Source organism: Rhea americana, unplaced genomic scaffold (genome assembly GCF_003343005.1).
Source record: "Rhea americana isolate MKP2758 unplaced genomic scaffold, rheAme1 scaffold_550, whole genome shotgun sequence".
In the NCBI taxonomy this organism is placed as follows: domain Eukaryota; kingdom Metazoa; phylum Chordata; class Aves; order Rheiformes; family Rheidae; genus Rhea; species Rhea americana.
In genome coordinates this window covers 60131-76645 of record NW_028186702.1, presented here as the reverse complement: position 1 = coordinate 76645, position 16515 = coordinate 60131, and the positions used below count along the sequence as shown (strand labels likewise).

At 42.6% G+C, this 16515-nt stretch overlaps 1 protein-coding gene across 1 annotated transcript; it reads left to right on the top strand.

Moving 5' to 3' along the window:
- Nucleotides 1–346: 346 nt before the first annotated feature.
- On the top strand, nt 347–1015 carry LOC146587959 (uncharacterized). The gene is made up of 2 exons (XM_085318746.1): nt 347–882; nt 937–1015. Exons 1-2 carry the CDS (start codon nt 347–349, stop codon nt 1013–1015), a joined length of 615 nt encoding a protein of 204 aa, XP_085174872.1.
- Nucleotides 1016–16515: the final 15500 nt, after the last annotated feature.

Here is a 16515-nt window from a genome sequence, read left to right as displayed (position 1 = left end):
TACTAGGCACTAGGATTAGTTCAATTTTGTTAATAAGCTCTGGAGTTGTGTATTATAATCCTACAAAATCAAAAAGAGGAGATAGTTCCAAAGACCCAGAGAGCTTGTCTTTGCTTTCCATTGGGTTATAATAGTAGAAATTAAGTTTGGAAGATTCAGGTGTGTTAGTCCATGCATATGCAATAAAACTTAAGAGAGAGAAATATAAATTTTTTCCTAAATCTCTTCTTACAGTCCTTTTCCATGCTTGCAAAAGGGCTCAGATCTACAAGCTCTTTTCCCTCTGGCTTTTGAGCATTTCACTTAAGCTTTATCACATGCTGCAGGTTTAYWTCCATCGTAAAAGATGTCTTTAGGTGGACAGCTCCTTAGCAGCAGATGCTCTTCACCGTGTGAGGTGACCTGCCCACAGCCATGYGTTGATGCCTGGAACGAGCCCTACGTCACCTCCTGCGCAGACTCCCGCGCCGTGGTCTACCCGCCGCCCGTGGTCCTCACCTTCCCAGGCCCCATCCTCAGCTCCTGCCCGCAGGAGAGCTTTGTGGGCACCGTGCTCCCAAACGACGGAGGCTTCCTGAGGATAGCAGACTCGGCTGAATATGGGGGCTCATTTGGTGCTGGGGGCTTGTACGGAGGAGGCAGTTCGTTTGGAGCGGGTGGCTCATATGGTGGTGGCAGTTCCCTAGGTGTGGGTGGCTCATACGGAGGGGGCAGGTCGTTTGGCTCTGGGAGCTTGTACAGTGGTAGAAGATCATTTGGCTCTGGCGGCTACTATGGAGGGGGTGGCTCCTTGGGCTTTGGGGGCTCGTATGGAGGGGGTTTTGGGGGCTCGTATGGTGGTGGCAGCTCCTTGGGCTTTGGGAGCTGCTACGGAGGACGTAGGTCCTCCTTCAGCGGGGGCTCCTACGGAGGAGGCAGGTCCTTTGGCCTGGGGAGCTCCTCTGGTTACAGGAGGTCRTACACTTCTGGAGCRTCGTCYGTGGGCGGAGGAAGCTGCAACGCTGGTGGTTTCTGAAGGGGCCRCGTCTCCTGCTGCGGCAGCCCTGGGCTGCGCTCGCTGCAGAGGAGAAGCTGCAGTSCCGTGACAGCCAGCCGACCTGCTCACGAGTGTGCGCGGAGCTGCAGCCCTTCCCGAAGCCCTGGGGAGCCTCCCCTGTGCTCTGCTTGATGGTCTCTGTCAAACACGTTCTGTACTTCTGCCATTAAAACTATGCTGCATCAATGTGTTAGGCTGGTGTCTCCTTTTTTACCTATTCACCTACAAACCACTTCGACTGTGAAACACACTGCCATGTGGCTGGCAGACAGCCCAAAACTTACAGGCTTAAATCATTAAAAGAATATTGGGCCACTTTAGTAGATGGCAGGAGTTTTTAGGAGTGGAAGACGTTGCACCGTGTGACACATTTCAGGGTTTGTGCCATGGGACTGGAATTTCACTTCCTGAAGATGTGTGATTACTCTGCCACCTAACTACAGAGTCACATAAAGATCATAATCAAATTATCTAATTGTTTTTAAACTGAGCCTACTTCTTCAGTCATATTAAGGCTTTGCTTGAAGCGCTTAAATTTCTTGCCTGGAACAATCATTCAATTAATCATAAGTTTCTGTATCTTCTTAGAACACAGGAGACTTAAGTAATTGCTTAATTGTGTTAGTATTCTATAAATTCTTTTTTTGACTGTCTCCAGAAAAGCTCTCAAGTGAAATTTGCCTTATTGCTATTTCACCTTGGKTTTAATGAAGAGGTAAAAGGTAGATTCTTCAAAGGGGGAAGAGGAATCTGATAAGAGCATTTGGTGTTCTGGTTCTGCTAACAGTCCCTGCATTTCTTCTTATCCTTCATGAATTCATGAAAGTAAGTGCTTTTGTAGTTTTAGCCAAATATAAGCATTTAAAAAAACCCACAAAACTTCCATTTGCTTGCTGATCTCCCTAATATATTTGCCAAGTAACATCAATCAGAATGCATAGAGCCAAATTTTACTACATCCTTAGCATTCAATAGACTTATCTTGGGAATTCATCCAGTTTCCTCGTGTTTCTTTCCCCAGCAATAACTGTGAAAAACTACAACTCTAGCCACTATTTCTCAGTCTTCATCACTCATTGAAGTCCCTCTTCGTACAGCCCACTGATGCAAACGCACGTTGTACTGCTCCATAAATGCAGCTCTCTGACGGAGCCAGTCGGCTAATACCTTCAGGGATTTAACATTGCAAGTTCAGGGTGGCAAATCTGGGAAATCAAGTGCTTGATTTTCTATAGCTATCACACACAGTCCCCAGAGAATTCTGAAAAATGCCATATGAAATGTATTTTTGTATTGGTTTGCATTCTTTAGGCACTTTTGAAAACATAATTACATTGCCTGAACCTCAGACTTCCCGTGGGAATTGCAATAATTCCTATAAACTGAGATTCTAATCAAAATATGACAGAACAGATGGACAGACCTCTTCAGAAGAGAAAATCTGGCTGTACTACAGAATGCAAAAGTAAAGAACCTCATGAATTTTCAGTCTTCACGCAACTGTGTCACATCTCTTGCACTTTTCCTTTTCTTTTCTTTTTTCTTTCTTTCTTTTTTTTTTTTTTTTTTTTATAAATTTACACTTTTCACTATCACTTGGGGAAAGAGAATATTAGGCAGCCTGGCTTGCCCTGAGAAGGACTTGCTTGTACATTTGGCACTTTTAGATTTCATCCATTACTTGACATGAAATGAAACAGTTGCAGTGATGGAAAATGATTTATCTGAGGGTTGTCTATGTTGAGGGGATTCTGTTTACAAATGGATGCTATCTGTTCGTACATCAGCACAAACTACTGAGCCAGCAGCTTTAGAAACCTCCACACCCCATGGAGAAGCAATTCCGAACCATTTTGCATGCTTCATTCAACCATCCATTTTCACAACACCTCTATTACCTAGGCAATTATCATAAAAAAGGGATAATTGATGCTCACAGCTATCTAAACACCCTAGGAAGCCTAATAAGCTAGTAGAAAAGACAGGACAAAAAATACTTTTGAGGAGAAAGATAATCTGAACAGAATTTTAAGAATTTTAATACAAAAGAGAAGTGGGATACAGACCTGCAGAATGGACCAGTACAGAACAGAGGGCATGCAATTCCTCACCAGGGGAGATTACAGCATACATCGCTTATCAAAATAYCTGTTTCCACTGGCTCTTGTTCTTCTCTTCTGTTGCAGTTTTAGTAGGAATGTCCCAATTTCAGCCCATTCAAATTACTTGTTTTGCACTGGCGCAGTGAAAAGAGAGCTCTATAATCGTGCAGTCGTCAATAAAAGCTGTTATTAATTAAAGATAAAGTATAACATGGAAGAGAGAGGTGTGGGGTTGGATCTCAGAGGTACTGAACAAGGGTGGTTCCCGCTGACGCAATGAGCTTTTGCCAGCTCTGGAGCCAGCCCCAGCAAGAATCTTGATTTGCATTTTCATCTCCCAAGTTATTCTGCAGTCTGGAGGTATTTGGGCTGCCTTAATATGAGCCATAGTTTCCAGAGTGGGATCCACAGCTACTTCTGTAGGACCCTTGCTTTAACAGTCTCCTATCCCAGAGGCCCCCCAGACCGATCAAAAAAAAAAAAAAAAAAAAAAAAAAAAAAACCACACATTGCACTCAAGTGTGAAATCTGTTCTTTTCCACTCAGAGATTTTCTGAGGTTATAAGCATATTTTGCTTATTTTATCTTCCATTCTGCTTTACAAACTAGCCTCAATGAAATGCAACTCAGTGGATGTCAAAAGAGCAGCACCAGTGCTCCATGTGTGTAAATGGGAATGGAATTTGGTACCTTTGTGCATGGCTGAGCTAAAGAACCAATCTCACGAMTCTTCCTGTGTAGGAAATTACATCTACTTTTTTTTAAGTGACTGAATCTGGAAGGGGTATTTTTGAGTACTCATTGGAATTTGAAGATATTTGGGTAAGAGGATGAGTGCTTTATGCAATTACCTCAGCACACTACTAAGAGGTAGGAGCTAGTGATTTTTAAGCTGAACTAGCATCATTTATATAAACTATCGTACATGTGATTTCAGTGAAGGTGTTACCTTACAATTTCTAGAGAAGTTACACCCCCACACAGTTCTTACTCAACAGGCTGAGGAATGAAACGTTATGCAACAAGAGTGAAAATTACTGGGGCATTGCTGTCTCGATCATACCTGCAGCATACTGGAGCAAAAAGTTGGACATCCCTGAGCCGAGACTGAAACTAGAGTCACAACAACTTAGCGGACTCCTTTGATGTCTTGGGGACTCAGCTGTGCACATACTTTCATCTTTGTGCATACCTGCAATCTGCAGCTGAGGATACCAGTCTTGAAGTAGGAGAAAGGRTTCATACCAAACAAAAACAATCCTGCTTTTATTACAATAAAGATATTTACTGTCACCCAGGATTACGGATTATAGTCTGGCCAGCGTAACATCATTACGTTCCTTGATAGACTGCTCTTAAAGTAATGCTATTAACACTGGGAGATATAATTCCAGCAATATATTGTTAATATTATGGCACAGCACATCATGTGCATAAACCCATAATAAGAGTAGGACTGTTTGAAAATTCCTCATAAGATATTCTCCCATTTGAAATTCCTACTTCATCAAAAAGCTTGCAGGCACATTATTTTAAACATTTGTTTAAAAAAATTACTGACAAAAAAAGTTAAAAACAGTTGCAAAGTTAAGGTGGAAGAATTCATTTCCCAGATGGTTCAAGCAACAAGCATGTGTGAGGCATGTTGCGATCCTTAATTTTGAGTGAGCACTAGGGCATCTGTGTAACAGTTGCCTGAGGGATCCCACAGAGATGCTTAACAAGCTCAGATAATTTACAGCATAAACACTTCAATTAAATCAGCAAACCACAAGGATTAAGCCAATCAAAGGAAGGAAATGCATGTTTTGTTTGGCACACAGCTGTTTGACATCTACGCACAGGCCCTCTCTTGTCATGAACAGCATCATGATCAAAAAGTCTCCCAAAGAAAGATATTGTTTCAGCTGCCAGGCTGAATTTCTCAGCTTACTTCAGGGCATGCCCCCAAGAGCAAGACCTTTAAGTCTGATTCTTAAGTGCATATGAATAAATTCCTCCTTCCCTTTGGCCCTGCTAGCCTGGGATACTCAGGTCTAGGCTAACCCATTTCTCCTTACAGTCTGTAGCTTTATTTACCATCAGGACTCGATAGATCAGAGCACTGCCTCGTCTCCTGCTGGAGTCCTGGACACATGCAGTCATTCCGGCACCTGCTGAGCTGCTCTAGGCTTAAAATAATTTCCCCGAGGATATTCAAGACTTGTCTGGAAATGACCCCAAGTAACTGATACAGCTTCAAAGTTGGCTCTGCTCTGAGTGGGGACTGTGCCAGATGATGTCCAGAGGTCCTTCCAACCAAAATTATTCTCTCATTCTAGTTCATTACATTTATTAGTATGTATATTTTGAAATACATTAGAAAGAGGTAACAAATCACCCTAATGAAGAATTTCTAAAGACTGATCTTGGTCATGTGTAGGACTTAATTCTCTGATGATGATAGTCCTTGATTAACACAGAGTTGATGGGCATCTAAACTTTGCAGAAGGTTATCTTTGTTCAGACTCATTTGTAACCAAAGAACCGCATAGAAATTAAAACCAAAAGACAGTGCTATGATGCAAAAGGATTTTAATACAAACAAGAAGTGGAATACACTCTTGTAATATGAGGCAAKGCAGACACAAAAATGTAATTTCAATTTCGACAAGAACTACAACAAATTAGTCATTCAGAAGAGCACACTGCTCACAAGACATTCTTCTTTCAGCTGTACACTTTCACAGTCAAGTCCCATTACTTGTTTTTTTACTCTGTTCAGATTCAGAAAGAACAAAACATAACATCAGCAGATGGTAAAGTAGTACAACACTGGGATCATAAGCCTTAGATAAAATATAGCACAAAATAAAAAACAAAATGTAGGGTGATTCATAGAGATCCCAAGCAGCCACTGCTCCTAGTGACTTCAACAGGAATAGGGGTTGTTTGGCATGTCTGATATCCAGGCCTGTATGTCAGACATTAGTTTGCATCTTATTGGTTCTTGTCTCATGGATCTTTCTTAAAGACCTAAAATGACCCGTAGTTTCCACAGTGATACCTACAGAACCCTCTATTGAAAAGGGGGAAATAATTTCTACCAAATCCTGAAATAAATGAGTTACGGTAAATACTGCTGATGCGAGAGCCTCCACCACCACATAAGTCCTCCCCACCATATGAGCCCTCCATACCACCGTAAAAGCCCCCAGAGCCGAAGAAACCACCGGATCCATAGGAACCACTAGATCCACAGGAACCAGCTCTGCCTCCAAATCCCATGCCCCCATCTCCAAATCCCACGCCCCCACCTCCAAAGCCTATTGAACCCTCAAGCTCAGGCATGGTGGTTCCCATGAAGCTTTCCTGAGGGCACAAGCTGATAAAGGGTCCAGGGAAAGTCACAACAACGGGCGGCGCATGCACAATGGCTCTTGTAYGGCACATGTATGGCTCTTGAATCTGCACATGAGCTAACAGAAGGTTTGTTCCGAGTGTTGACAAACGGTTGTGAGCACGTCACTTCACACAGTGGAGTGCAACAGGAGCTAAGCATCCCTCTGTAGGAGGACATCTTTCCAGAAGGCAAGTCAACCTGAAACATAGAGCATGCAAGAGCCTGATAGAGTGGGCAGCCAGGGGAGTGAATAGACAAACAGTGTTACAGTAACTTGGGTTGTGCAGATATGTTGAATGGTGTTAATGAACTCTCCTGTGAGCCCCAGGGTCAGGCACAACAATCCTTTTAGAAATTTAGCTGAAGAGGGTTTCCTGGGCAGGTTTTCACAATGCATCATCAGTTCCTGCTGTCAAGAAATCATTTCCTTCCAAAAATTACTAATAACTAACTGTGAAGATCTTAGATTTCTCTTTTATAAGAGGAGAGGACAATACGCATTACCAAGGGGCTAGCATCTGCTGAGGAACCATTACTTGAAGTGCACGTCCATAACTTCAGCCAGAATAAATTCACAAGCTATGACAAGTACAGATTCTGTGATTCACATAACCACATTTACATCATAAACTTCTTAGCTATCTAACTATTAAAAATAGAACTAAAAAATACAGGTGATTTTATTCATGTTTGCTGACCATAAAATCAGTGCAATGACTGGAGGAATGTGTGCAGCCATTGGAGATATTACAGTAGACTGCATAGAGTAGTCCCACATAATTTGTGGGARTAAGAAGTAACTAATAATTACAGTGATTAACAGCTGAGGCAATTAAAACAGTTACCAAATCAAATWTTATGTAAGAGTAAATCAGGACTTCTTTGTTCTTGAAGTTGTCCAACAGTACATACGACAAGTTCAAAACACCACTGCCCACAACCCTGGCTACAGAAAGTCAAACTGACTTGATCATCTATACGATTTCTATGACCGATACTTTTCACTGGCAGTTGGAAATAACGGTGATCCATATTTTCCCAAAGGTAGAAAGTCACGAGAGCAGATTAGAGTTCTCAAGCCCAAACCGGGGTCAGCCTTCATGTTCTGTAAAATCTTCGAAAAATAACAGATGAAATACAAAGTGGTAGTTGGCAATATACTGTTGTACCTCTCCATATTGCCTGAAAATCTCATCCTATATGTTAGTAGGTTATATCAGCTGAGTACCTGATCCCAAAGTATTTGCAACAAAATTTGTTGTAAAGACAGAGAAACAGATATCTTCCTTTGATAGATGAAGGCTAAACATATACATAATCATATTTATTACATACATAAATAAAACTAACTAAAATACAAAGAAAAAACATTGCTTCATATAACAGACCACCTCAGGGGTCTCCTATTTTCCTCTAAAAAATTTGTTGTTTCATATACAAAATAGCAAACTACAGCAACCATCAGTCTACTAGTCTGGCTGAGAAATCCCAAACTCAGCTTCGCAGCWTTAGACTTAAACTCACCTCATGCTGGGTAATTCCAAAGCATAACCTGAAAGATTACTTATCTTATTTTTGAGTTTTTCTTGGTGGTGGTAGTGATGGCAGTGTTGTCAAGCCTTATTGATTTTCTCATTTCAGAAATCCCAGTGCTGCGCTCTGATTCTTACACCCCTGCTTTGCATATGAAGATTAAATCTTAAAGAGCAAGCCAGTATAATTGCTAGTGCTCTCACCTGTGTCATGCTATAATTTTCTAAATTGGTCTGAAAGGTCATTTGTCTGAAAGGAAATAACCCATAGCATTATAAGAGCTTATAAGAAAACATTATCTTTAGTCTTCATTTTTCTGCAGATTTTACCGTAATAGTTCCAGGCAGATGTGGAATATAGAGCTTATAAGAGAACAGCAAATACCCCAATGCGTCAACACTAATAAGATGTGAGAATCATATGCGTGAAAGTTCACTGGAAGTTTTGAAACTCTCTGGACTTGGAGACCCACRTTCAGACATGAGTGCATGCTCCAGCTACCGTTTGCACTAAGATTTCTTTCTTTTTTATTTTATTCATTCATTTATTTATTTATTTACCATTTCCATACTCCTCACTTATCCCTCTTTCAGCAAAACTCACCCCACTCTAAAGGGCAACTCCTGGCCAATGACCCATCTCCCATTTACAGTCTGGACATCAATTTCCATCTCCAAGTATTTAACGGCAAAAGGCAGCTCATGTTCATTAAGTGCAGCTCTCATTACATGGATTTCATGTCTTATGGAAAGAACTGGTTATGTTTTCTAACAAAAGGTGGTGATCAAATAATTATATMTACAAATAACTCTCAAACTGAAAAATACTTCCCCACCACTAAATGTGATTTGCTTAAYGTGCAGGAATAATTATGCTACCATMATCATTCAGTGCATCTTTCATCTTAAAAACAAAACAGAACTAATGTTCTTCACTGTGCAAGAGCTGCTCTGCTCGATACAACCGGTGGGAYGCTAAATTGCAGCCCAAAGTGTAGCTGCTGCTTGCGTGTCTGCGTATAATTGAGTATCATATTGAAGCTGGTCTATGTGCRGCTCTGGAGCTACAGTATGCACTCAAGGAAATGGGAATCCCACATTCAGAAAAATATAGCCTGGAATAATGCTTCTTTCTCATGGTGAAGAGCARGGAAAGAGCCTGGGATTAGCTGGGCCTTCTTAAATGCGAGTATTTAGAGCTGTTTGCTGGTTGGTGAGGCGAGATTTGATGAATCCAGTTTTGGATCACTCAGACTGGGGCRCTCCAGGTGTTCCACCTGAGCAAATAATACATTTTCAATATTTTCTCAGTGCTCATGGCATCTGTTGATACAGTCAGAGTGAACATACATTTCTGCACCACCTCATGGCTCTCAAAGGTGTGGCACCAATATCCAATTTAATAACCCATTTATTAATTATAGCTATTAAACTGTGGTGTATGTACTGATCACCACACACAAAGGCTAATGACTTTTCCCTAAAAAGGCTCAGTGAGGATCTTGGAGGACAATCTTGCACAGGTAGGTTCATTTTCAAGAGGAATAGTTTTCTATTTTCAAGTACATACATTTAAAAAGTAGTAATTTATAAGTCATCTTCAGCTGGTGAAAATTGGTTCCTGAAGCCTGTTGTGTAGGTGAATTATCATTCTACTGCTGGGACTGCTGGACTGAATGGGGTGGAGGCAATGAGTCAAGACTGGGTCTTTGGGACTGCAAATTCACAAGAACTCCACCCTGCAGATGACCTCATTATACCATTTTTCACAACACATTTTGCATGAGCAAGGCAAACAACATAAGCTTATATCTCTGCCCTGCCTCCCAGTTTATCTGGGGCGTGGCATCGAGACCCAGCTCACAGACTGAATCTTCTGAGATATATTAATTACCTCTGTTGCATCAATAAAGTAGGGCATATGCTAATGCCTGCAAGACAAACAAGCTAATTTACAGGCGTTTCCATCCTACGAAAGGCAAAATTCAAGTTGATTCAAAGTTGTGGCCTTTTAGGATTTTCTTAGTATGTGGAAAACCAGCAGAATGATGAAGAGGCAAATTTATGAGCCCATTTTTGCCTAGAAAGGAGCAAACAGCCCAATTTGCATTGACCAGCAACAGACTGATGCAAAGTTTCCTGCTGCCCCTTTTCTCTTTGAAGTTTTTGGAAAAACAACTGCACCTGGCTGTGGCTGCGAAGGCCACTTGCATGTTGATGTGGACACTGTCATCTTCACCACATCTGCCTCGACAAGTGAGGGCAAATCATTAAACAGCAGCTGTCATGACTTACTAATCAGACTATACAGAATTAATGTGTTCAGCCAGTAGGTATCTTGCAACCAAGGGCAGAGGAGAAAGAAAACTGCCATGATGATGCAGAATCTGTTTAATAGAAGGAAACAGACAGGAAGAGGTTGATAGAAGCAATAGCATGGAGTGGGTATGGTATGCGTTTCCAGATGCTTTCACTGCATTAAAACCTTTCCTTTACTCCAATGTGCATTTCATCATTTTTTTTCCTTTCAGTTTATTTCACCAAATATATATTTTTTGCCTTTCTGTAAAGTAAAATATAAACAGAGGTGCAATTTTGTTTCTGCTACACTTCTTCCCTGCAATACAAGAGAAAGTCATGAGCCTATGGCTTGTGTATGTATATTTATATTTATAAAAGGAAAAAGTGGATTTCCTGGGGCTTGGAAAAGGCCAGTCTCACCAGCTTTAGCAGTGGAAAGGGTTTGTTATGTCTTATTTGACTACTCTTGTGTTCATCTTGAAGCAACTGCCTCTTCATTTTTCTGGCAAAGTAATGCGAAAAGAACAAATTGGCAATGAGAACCAGATCCTGGATGTTTCAGACTTTCTGCCAGTAACTACTAGAACTGAAGGCATTTTATGAGCCTTAGCACCTGCCTGAGAATGTACTGGAGGAAAAAGTTGTGAAGCTAAGATAAAACAYAATTTAGGAAAGACATAGGCAAGGCTACTTTAGAGAGGCAGTAGGGATCGGTGAGGCTCTGGGGCTGGCCGGATGGCACTGGCAGAGCTAGGCATCGGAGGTCTCGGTTTCTTCAGTACCTGCATTTTCAGTATCTATATTTTCCGTTTCTGGTTTCTCCTTCTCCGGAGGATGCTCTTCCTTCTGGCTCCCAGAGGACTGATAGCGCCTGTAACTTGGCCTGTTGCAAGGATGTATCCAGTGGGACAAATGCATGTAGGAGGAAATTGGGGGGCCCTGAGACTCGTACCGTGGGGACACTCTCTCTGCAGGTGGCTCTGAGCATGCAACTTCTGCCTGCCAGGATGTCTGCAGGGTGGGTGCACATCCTTCCAGGACTGCAGAGCTTCCCACCACCGTCTCCTGTGGGCATGTGCTGAGGATTGGCCCTGGGAAGGTCACAACGACGGGAGGGGGGTATATAATGACTCGTGAGCCTCTGCAGGACACAATGCATGGGTCATTGCAGCTAGTGGCCAGAGGCTGTGGGCACCAAGTGTCACACGGATGGCATYGTTGGCCCGTGCACCACTCCCCTGCGAAGGACATCTTGAAGAAACTGTGGCCAACCTGAAGCACACACAACAGAGACCACAGCGGTGAATTTCATGCKTTGATCCTGGCTTCTCCCTTCCTATTTCTATCCCCCTTGCTCCATTTACCCATGGCTCAGTTATCCTGAGTCTTTTTCACCYTGCATCCACCCACCCACCCCAAAAGCACCCTTGGGCTTCTTGGTTGGACCTTTCTCCAGCCCATCATCTTACTGACAGCTCTTGCCACAGATTTTTTCCACCTCTGCACTCATCCAATGCCTCTTCTCCCTCTTCCAATTGCAGGTCCTGGCTCACCCTGGCACTGAGGACAGCACAGCTGCGGTCTGCGGGTTTGATACAACCACCTCTGGCACCACGCAACCACCGGTCATCTAAGAAAAGGCAGTTAATAGCCCTGTACTAGGGARTGGATAAAAGTCTTGCCCATGATCATCTGGTGTGTCTGTGACACCTCCAACCTCGCCTAGCTCTCAGTAGGGTAATCCCTTGTAATTGGGTTTCTTTGCCTCTCCCAAGATTGCGCTGGGCACTGTATCAGCCCAAAGCTACGGGCAGGCTCTGTCCTGACATGCTCATGCAGACGAACTAGACAGTGTTGGCAAGGGCTAGGAGAAAAGATCATTATTGCAGCTTTGCAAGCTGGGAGCTGCTGCACATAAGGTGAAAGGACCCGATGTCAGTGAGGAGATGCATGCTAGGTGCTAGCCTCCTACAGCAATCCAGTCTCCAAGTACCTCCTGGAGGTTTGCAGAGACAATTTGTGGCAGAGCCAAGAACTGCAGAGAGATTTTCAGTGTCTATCTAACTGCCAAGACCCTGAATCCATCCTGTAGGCCATTAATAATGAACATATTATAAAACATATTGTAGGATTTATTTGTCAGTTAAAAGCTGCATGATGTAGATGATTACCCATAAAGGAGCTACTTTATTTCTGGGACTAGAGATAAATATGCAATCAAAGTGCAATCAGGCTCCTCCTAAGGTAAGTGTCTAAGTCGCATGAAATGCCTGTTAGGATGGARAGGTTAAGGGGATCCCTCTCACCTATCATGCCCAGTATTTCATTTTTGTCACTGCTCGACATCAGCTACCTTTATCAGAAACCACCTTTTTTCATTTGGTATGAAAGCAATTATCCATACAGAGCTTTTTCCTAACAGTGCTATGATAAAGGCAATTAATCTAAAGAGGCTCCAGCCATGAATACAGCTGTAGGAATAACTGACTGAGAAACTGGGGAGACACCACTCCAATGAAATGAATTATTTGTTTGCTTTAGCCCTGTTTTGGCTGAAAACATGATCATTCTGGGAAGATAAGACGGACATGAGATTTCAGTCACTTCTTAACCCCTCGAAAACTAAATCTTGCTAATTTTATGAATAAACAGCATGTGGGAAACAAAAATTTAGAGCACCTGGCTTAAGCATCTCGGATCCTTTCCACTTTTCTTTACAAAAAAAAAATATTATCTAAATTCTACCTGAATTAAGCTTAAAATGTCTTTCATTTTGGCTTTCATTAATGTTAAATCCCAGCTCATGTTAAAGCAACATCTTGCTCAATATAATTAGATTGAGGTGAATGGGACTTACCAGCTGTCCAGGCAGAAGTCAAGAGAAATGGCCAGAGGAGACCTGAATCCTCTGAGTTTTATATACTTTCTTCAACATCCAGGAAGATGAGACAACCTTTGTGCATGAGATCTTAATTACTTTCCAAACAATTTTTCCTGCATGTGTAACACTTGTAATTACTATAATTATTTTAACRCTGTTTACAGGCATTATTTGATTCTCTATACCACATACTGTTACCTTTTGTGGAGTGCCATCACATTGCATCTATACAGTCTAAATTCATCGATGGTGTGATTCTACCAATTCTCTTTGTATTAAGAAGTGAATGTACCTCATTCGGTTTGTTCAGCCCTGGCTTAAACATTGACAATGTGAACAGTGGCTCACAGGTGACAACAGATGTGTTGCAGATATGCCAGACATCAGCTGCAAGGTACTGGATTTTAGGTCAGTCCTCCAAACCCTCAGCACCTGCCCAGCACCACGCCKTAGATATTGACCTGCTGGCAAGTGACCGGTACCTATCTGCAAGCTGGATCAGAAAGCGAAGAAAGAAAACCACTGAGGACAGAGAGAAGGATGTCATCATGTGGTTATTRGTGGCCTGCCCCCAAACCCTCAGACTTCTCCAGATAAGCTCCAAAAAGAAGGTCTGCAGGTAGGACCAGCCCATGTAGTGCTCAGTTAAGACATCTGGAACCAGGCTTCTTAAACCAGCCTCAGGCTGCACGCCAAAAATCAATAAAAGTCACTTCTGAAAATTTTTGATTCACAATTTGACTGCATTAGCCACCAAATTTGTCTTCCTCATCCTTCCTTTGCCAGGGCTGAATCCATCAGAAAGCAGGAAATGATGCAAAGTCAGATAGACTCAACCTGGAAGCTCAGTATATTGACAGGCATCATTAAATCCACAACAAATTAAAAGACAACTGAAAGTCAGAGTTTTGTACTGGAGACTAAATGTATTCAAAAATTTCCTAAAGAGATAACATCTTTCTATAACATTGCAGACAAGAAAAACCTATACATTAACAGATCAAAATATCTAATAGGCCCTAAGAAACTTTCTGATATGTAGACCACATTCCTGCCCAGTATCTCTAAATTGCCTTGCTCTCAGCCCATTTTGAAATTCCAGTTTTAAGAAATGACTGTGAATGCAAACAGAAATGAAAATGCAAAACACCTTGAATTATCAGGGCTCTAAACTACATCCTGTTTATGAGAACAACTTGAGACACCTTAATCAAAAAGTGCATATTTTTAAAGGTGCTATTACTCAACTCTGAGGTGTTTGTCTCAGCTAACATGCTATTAATATTATAATGATAAAATACTTTGCATGCATGAAACAATAATGAATATTTTTGAAATGTTTTGACATTCCATGTTGTGAGGAAATCTCAGCTCCCCAGTCCTAGCTGTCAGGATTATTTTCCCWTTCTTTCACCAGAGACAAGCTAAAAATTCACACAGAGTTATCTGAAAAGCCAGACCCGGAGCTGATGCCTCATGGCAGATGTTAACCCTACTAACCCATGTTACTGGGGAGTGCTGCTGCTGATAAAACTCATAGTTCATATTCTTTGCTCATTGCAGTTTGCATGTGGTACCTGTTAGCAGTCTTTGTGACATTCTGAATCAACTTCTGATCATACCCTTTTTGCTTAAAAAGGAGAAAAATGCCCCCAAAAATGCAAATTCCTGTTTCTATGAGACTTTAGTTGCATAGTATTCAAATACCAAAAAGAGACACACACTTAGACCTCTCAATCTTAACAGTAGGATAAAAATAAAGAAGGATTTATGGGGAAAGGCTATGATTTTGCTTCTGCTAATACAATTATTCAATCTGCAGGTAGCAACTCAAAGTTACGATAATCCAAATTTTTAGGTTGTCATTTAATTTCTAAAAATTATGGTGCCTTCAACACAAAAGCACCTTTGAAAAAGGGAGTAGAAACACAGCCCTGAATATTTTACAGTCCTCAAGAATGTGGGCATTATCGAGCTTTGTCAAACCTTTGTGGCTCCTTCTACACCAGAACCACCATCCTGAGCACCACTGAGCAGCAGTTGCATGGGAACATAGAGAAAGCCCCTTTCTAGCCCATCCTTTCAGTGTGCACCTCCAAAAAGAGCCTGTCTCCACTCAAAACACCCATTGGGTGAGTGMAGACAGTAATAAGTTGTTCTCTGAGTGTCTTCTTCACCCAGGTGAATGTGCACAGCTCTCCCAGCCTCTTCTTGCGTCCCCAGTGCTAACCATGTTGGTAGCCTCCATGGGACTTGCTCCCAGATGTCCATAGCTTTGGTGCTGAGGGCCCAAACCTGGGCATGGAGGTGTCGATGTGCCAGCCAGAGGGCAATGAGCACTTTCCCTGACCTGCTGGCCACCCTCGCCCTCACACAGCCCAGCTTGCGGTTGGTCTTCGTCACCACAAGGCAGCASAGCTGAGTCACGTCATCTTTTGGTCCACCAGGTTCATTCTCGCAGAGCATATGACCCCTCCAYGAGCAGATTATAAAGAACCTGTCTGATGAGGGAGGGGGGGTTTTGCTGCCAGGGCATCTGGCAGGAGGAGAGGGGGAACAAGACTTTCCCTTGCTAACAGGCGGGGGCAGCCTGAGTCTGATCAAAGCAGCTAAAGGCATTTAGGTATCCTCAACCCCTTTTCAAATGCTGGCTTTAAGACAAAGTTGCATTACTGACCCAGGCTGACAAGCATGAAACACCAACTTCCTGCAGACAGCCAAAAAAAAAAAAAAAAAAAAAAAAGTCTAAGTCACCATTTAACAGCTGCGTTTTGTGTCATCATGTCAGCACAACCCCTTTGCCCTGAGCGAAACCACAGAAAGAGAAGCTCAGATTTTTCAAAGGCGGAAAGCCTTCTCACCAGCCTTGCTCACATTGGTTTGTACCTGGATCGTGATGCTCCATCTCCCTCTAACGGCTGCACACCCCGGTGCCGCACCGCCGCACCCGGCGTTGAAAGCAGGGTGCCGACCTGTGGGAGAAGACTCCTGGGAAAGTCTCCGGCAGGGTGAGCGAGGGCGAAGCAGAGCCAGGCTGTGGATGGAGCTGGTGTAAGAAAGGGGTTTATCTGAGGTGGGCTAGCCACGAGGCAGCTGTTTTGTGGRCAAATCTGTTGCTTTATTTGAAAAGGAAATCTGCAGAAATCTGCTTGGCCCATTCGGGACACTGCTGAGGACACACAAGGAGACGTTCCTGCTGGGATTCACCCCSAGAGCTGGGGTGGCAGAGCAAAGCAGCAGCTGGAGATGGCATCAGCTTTCCCAGCACCCTCAGAAGGTGG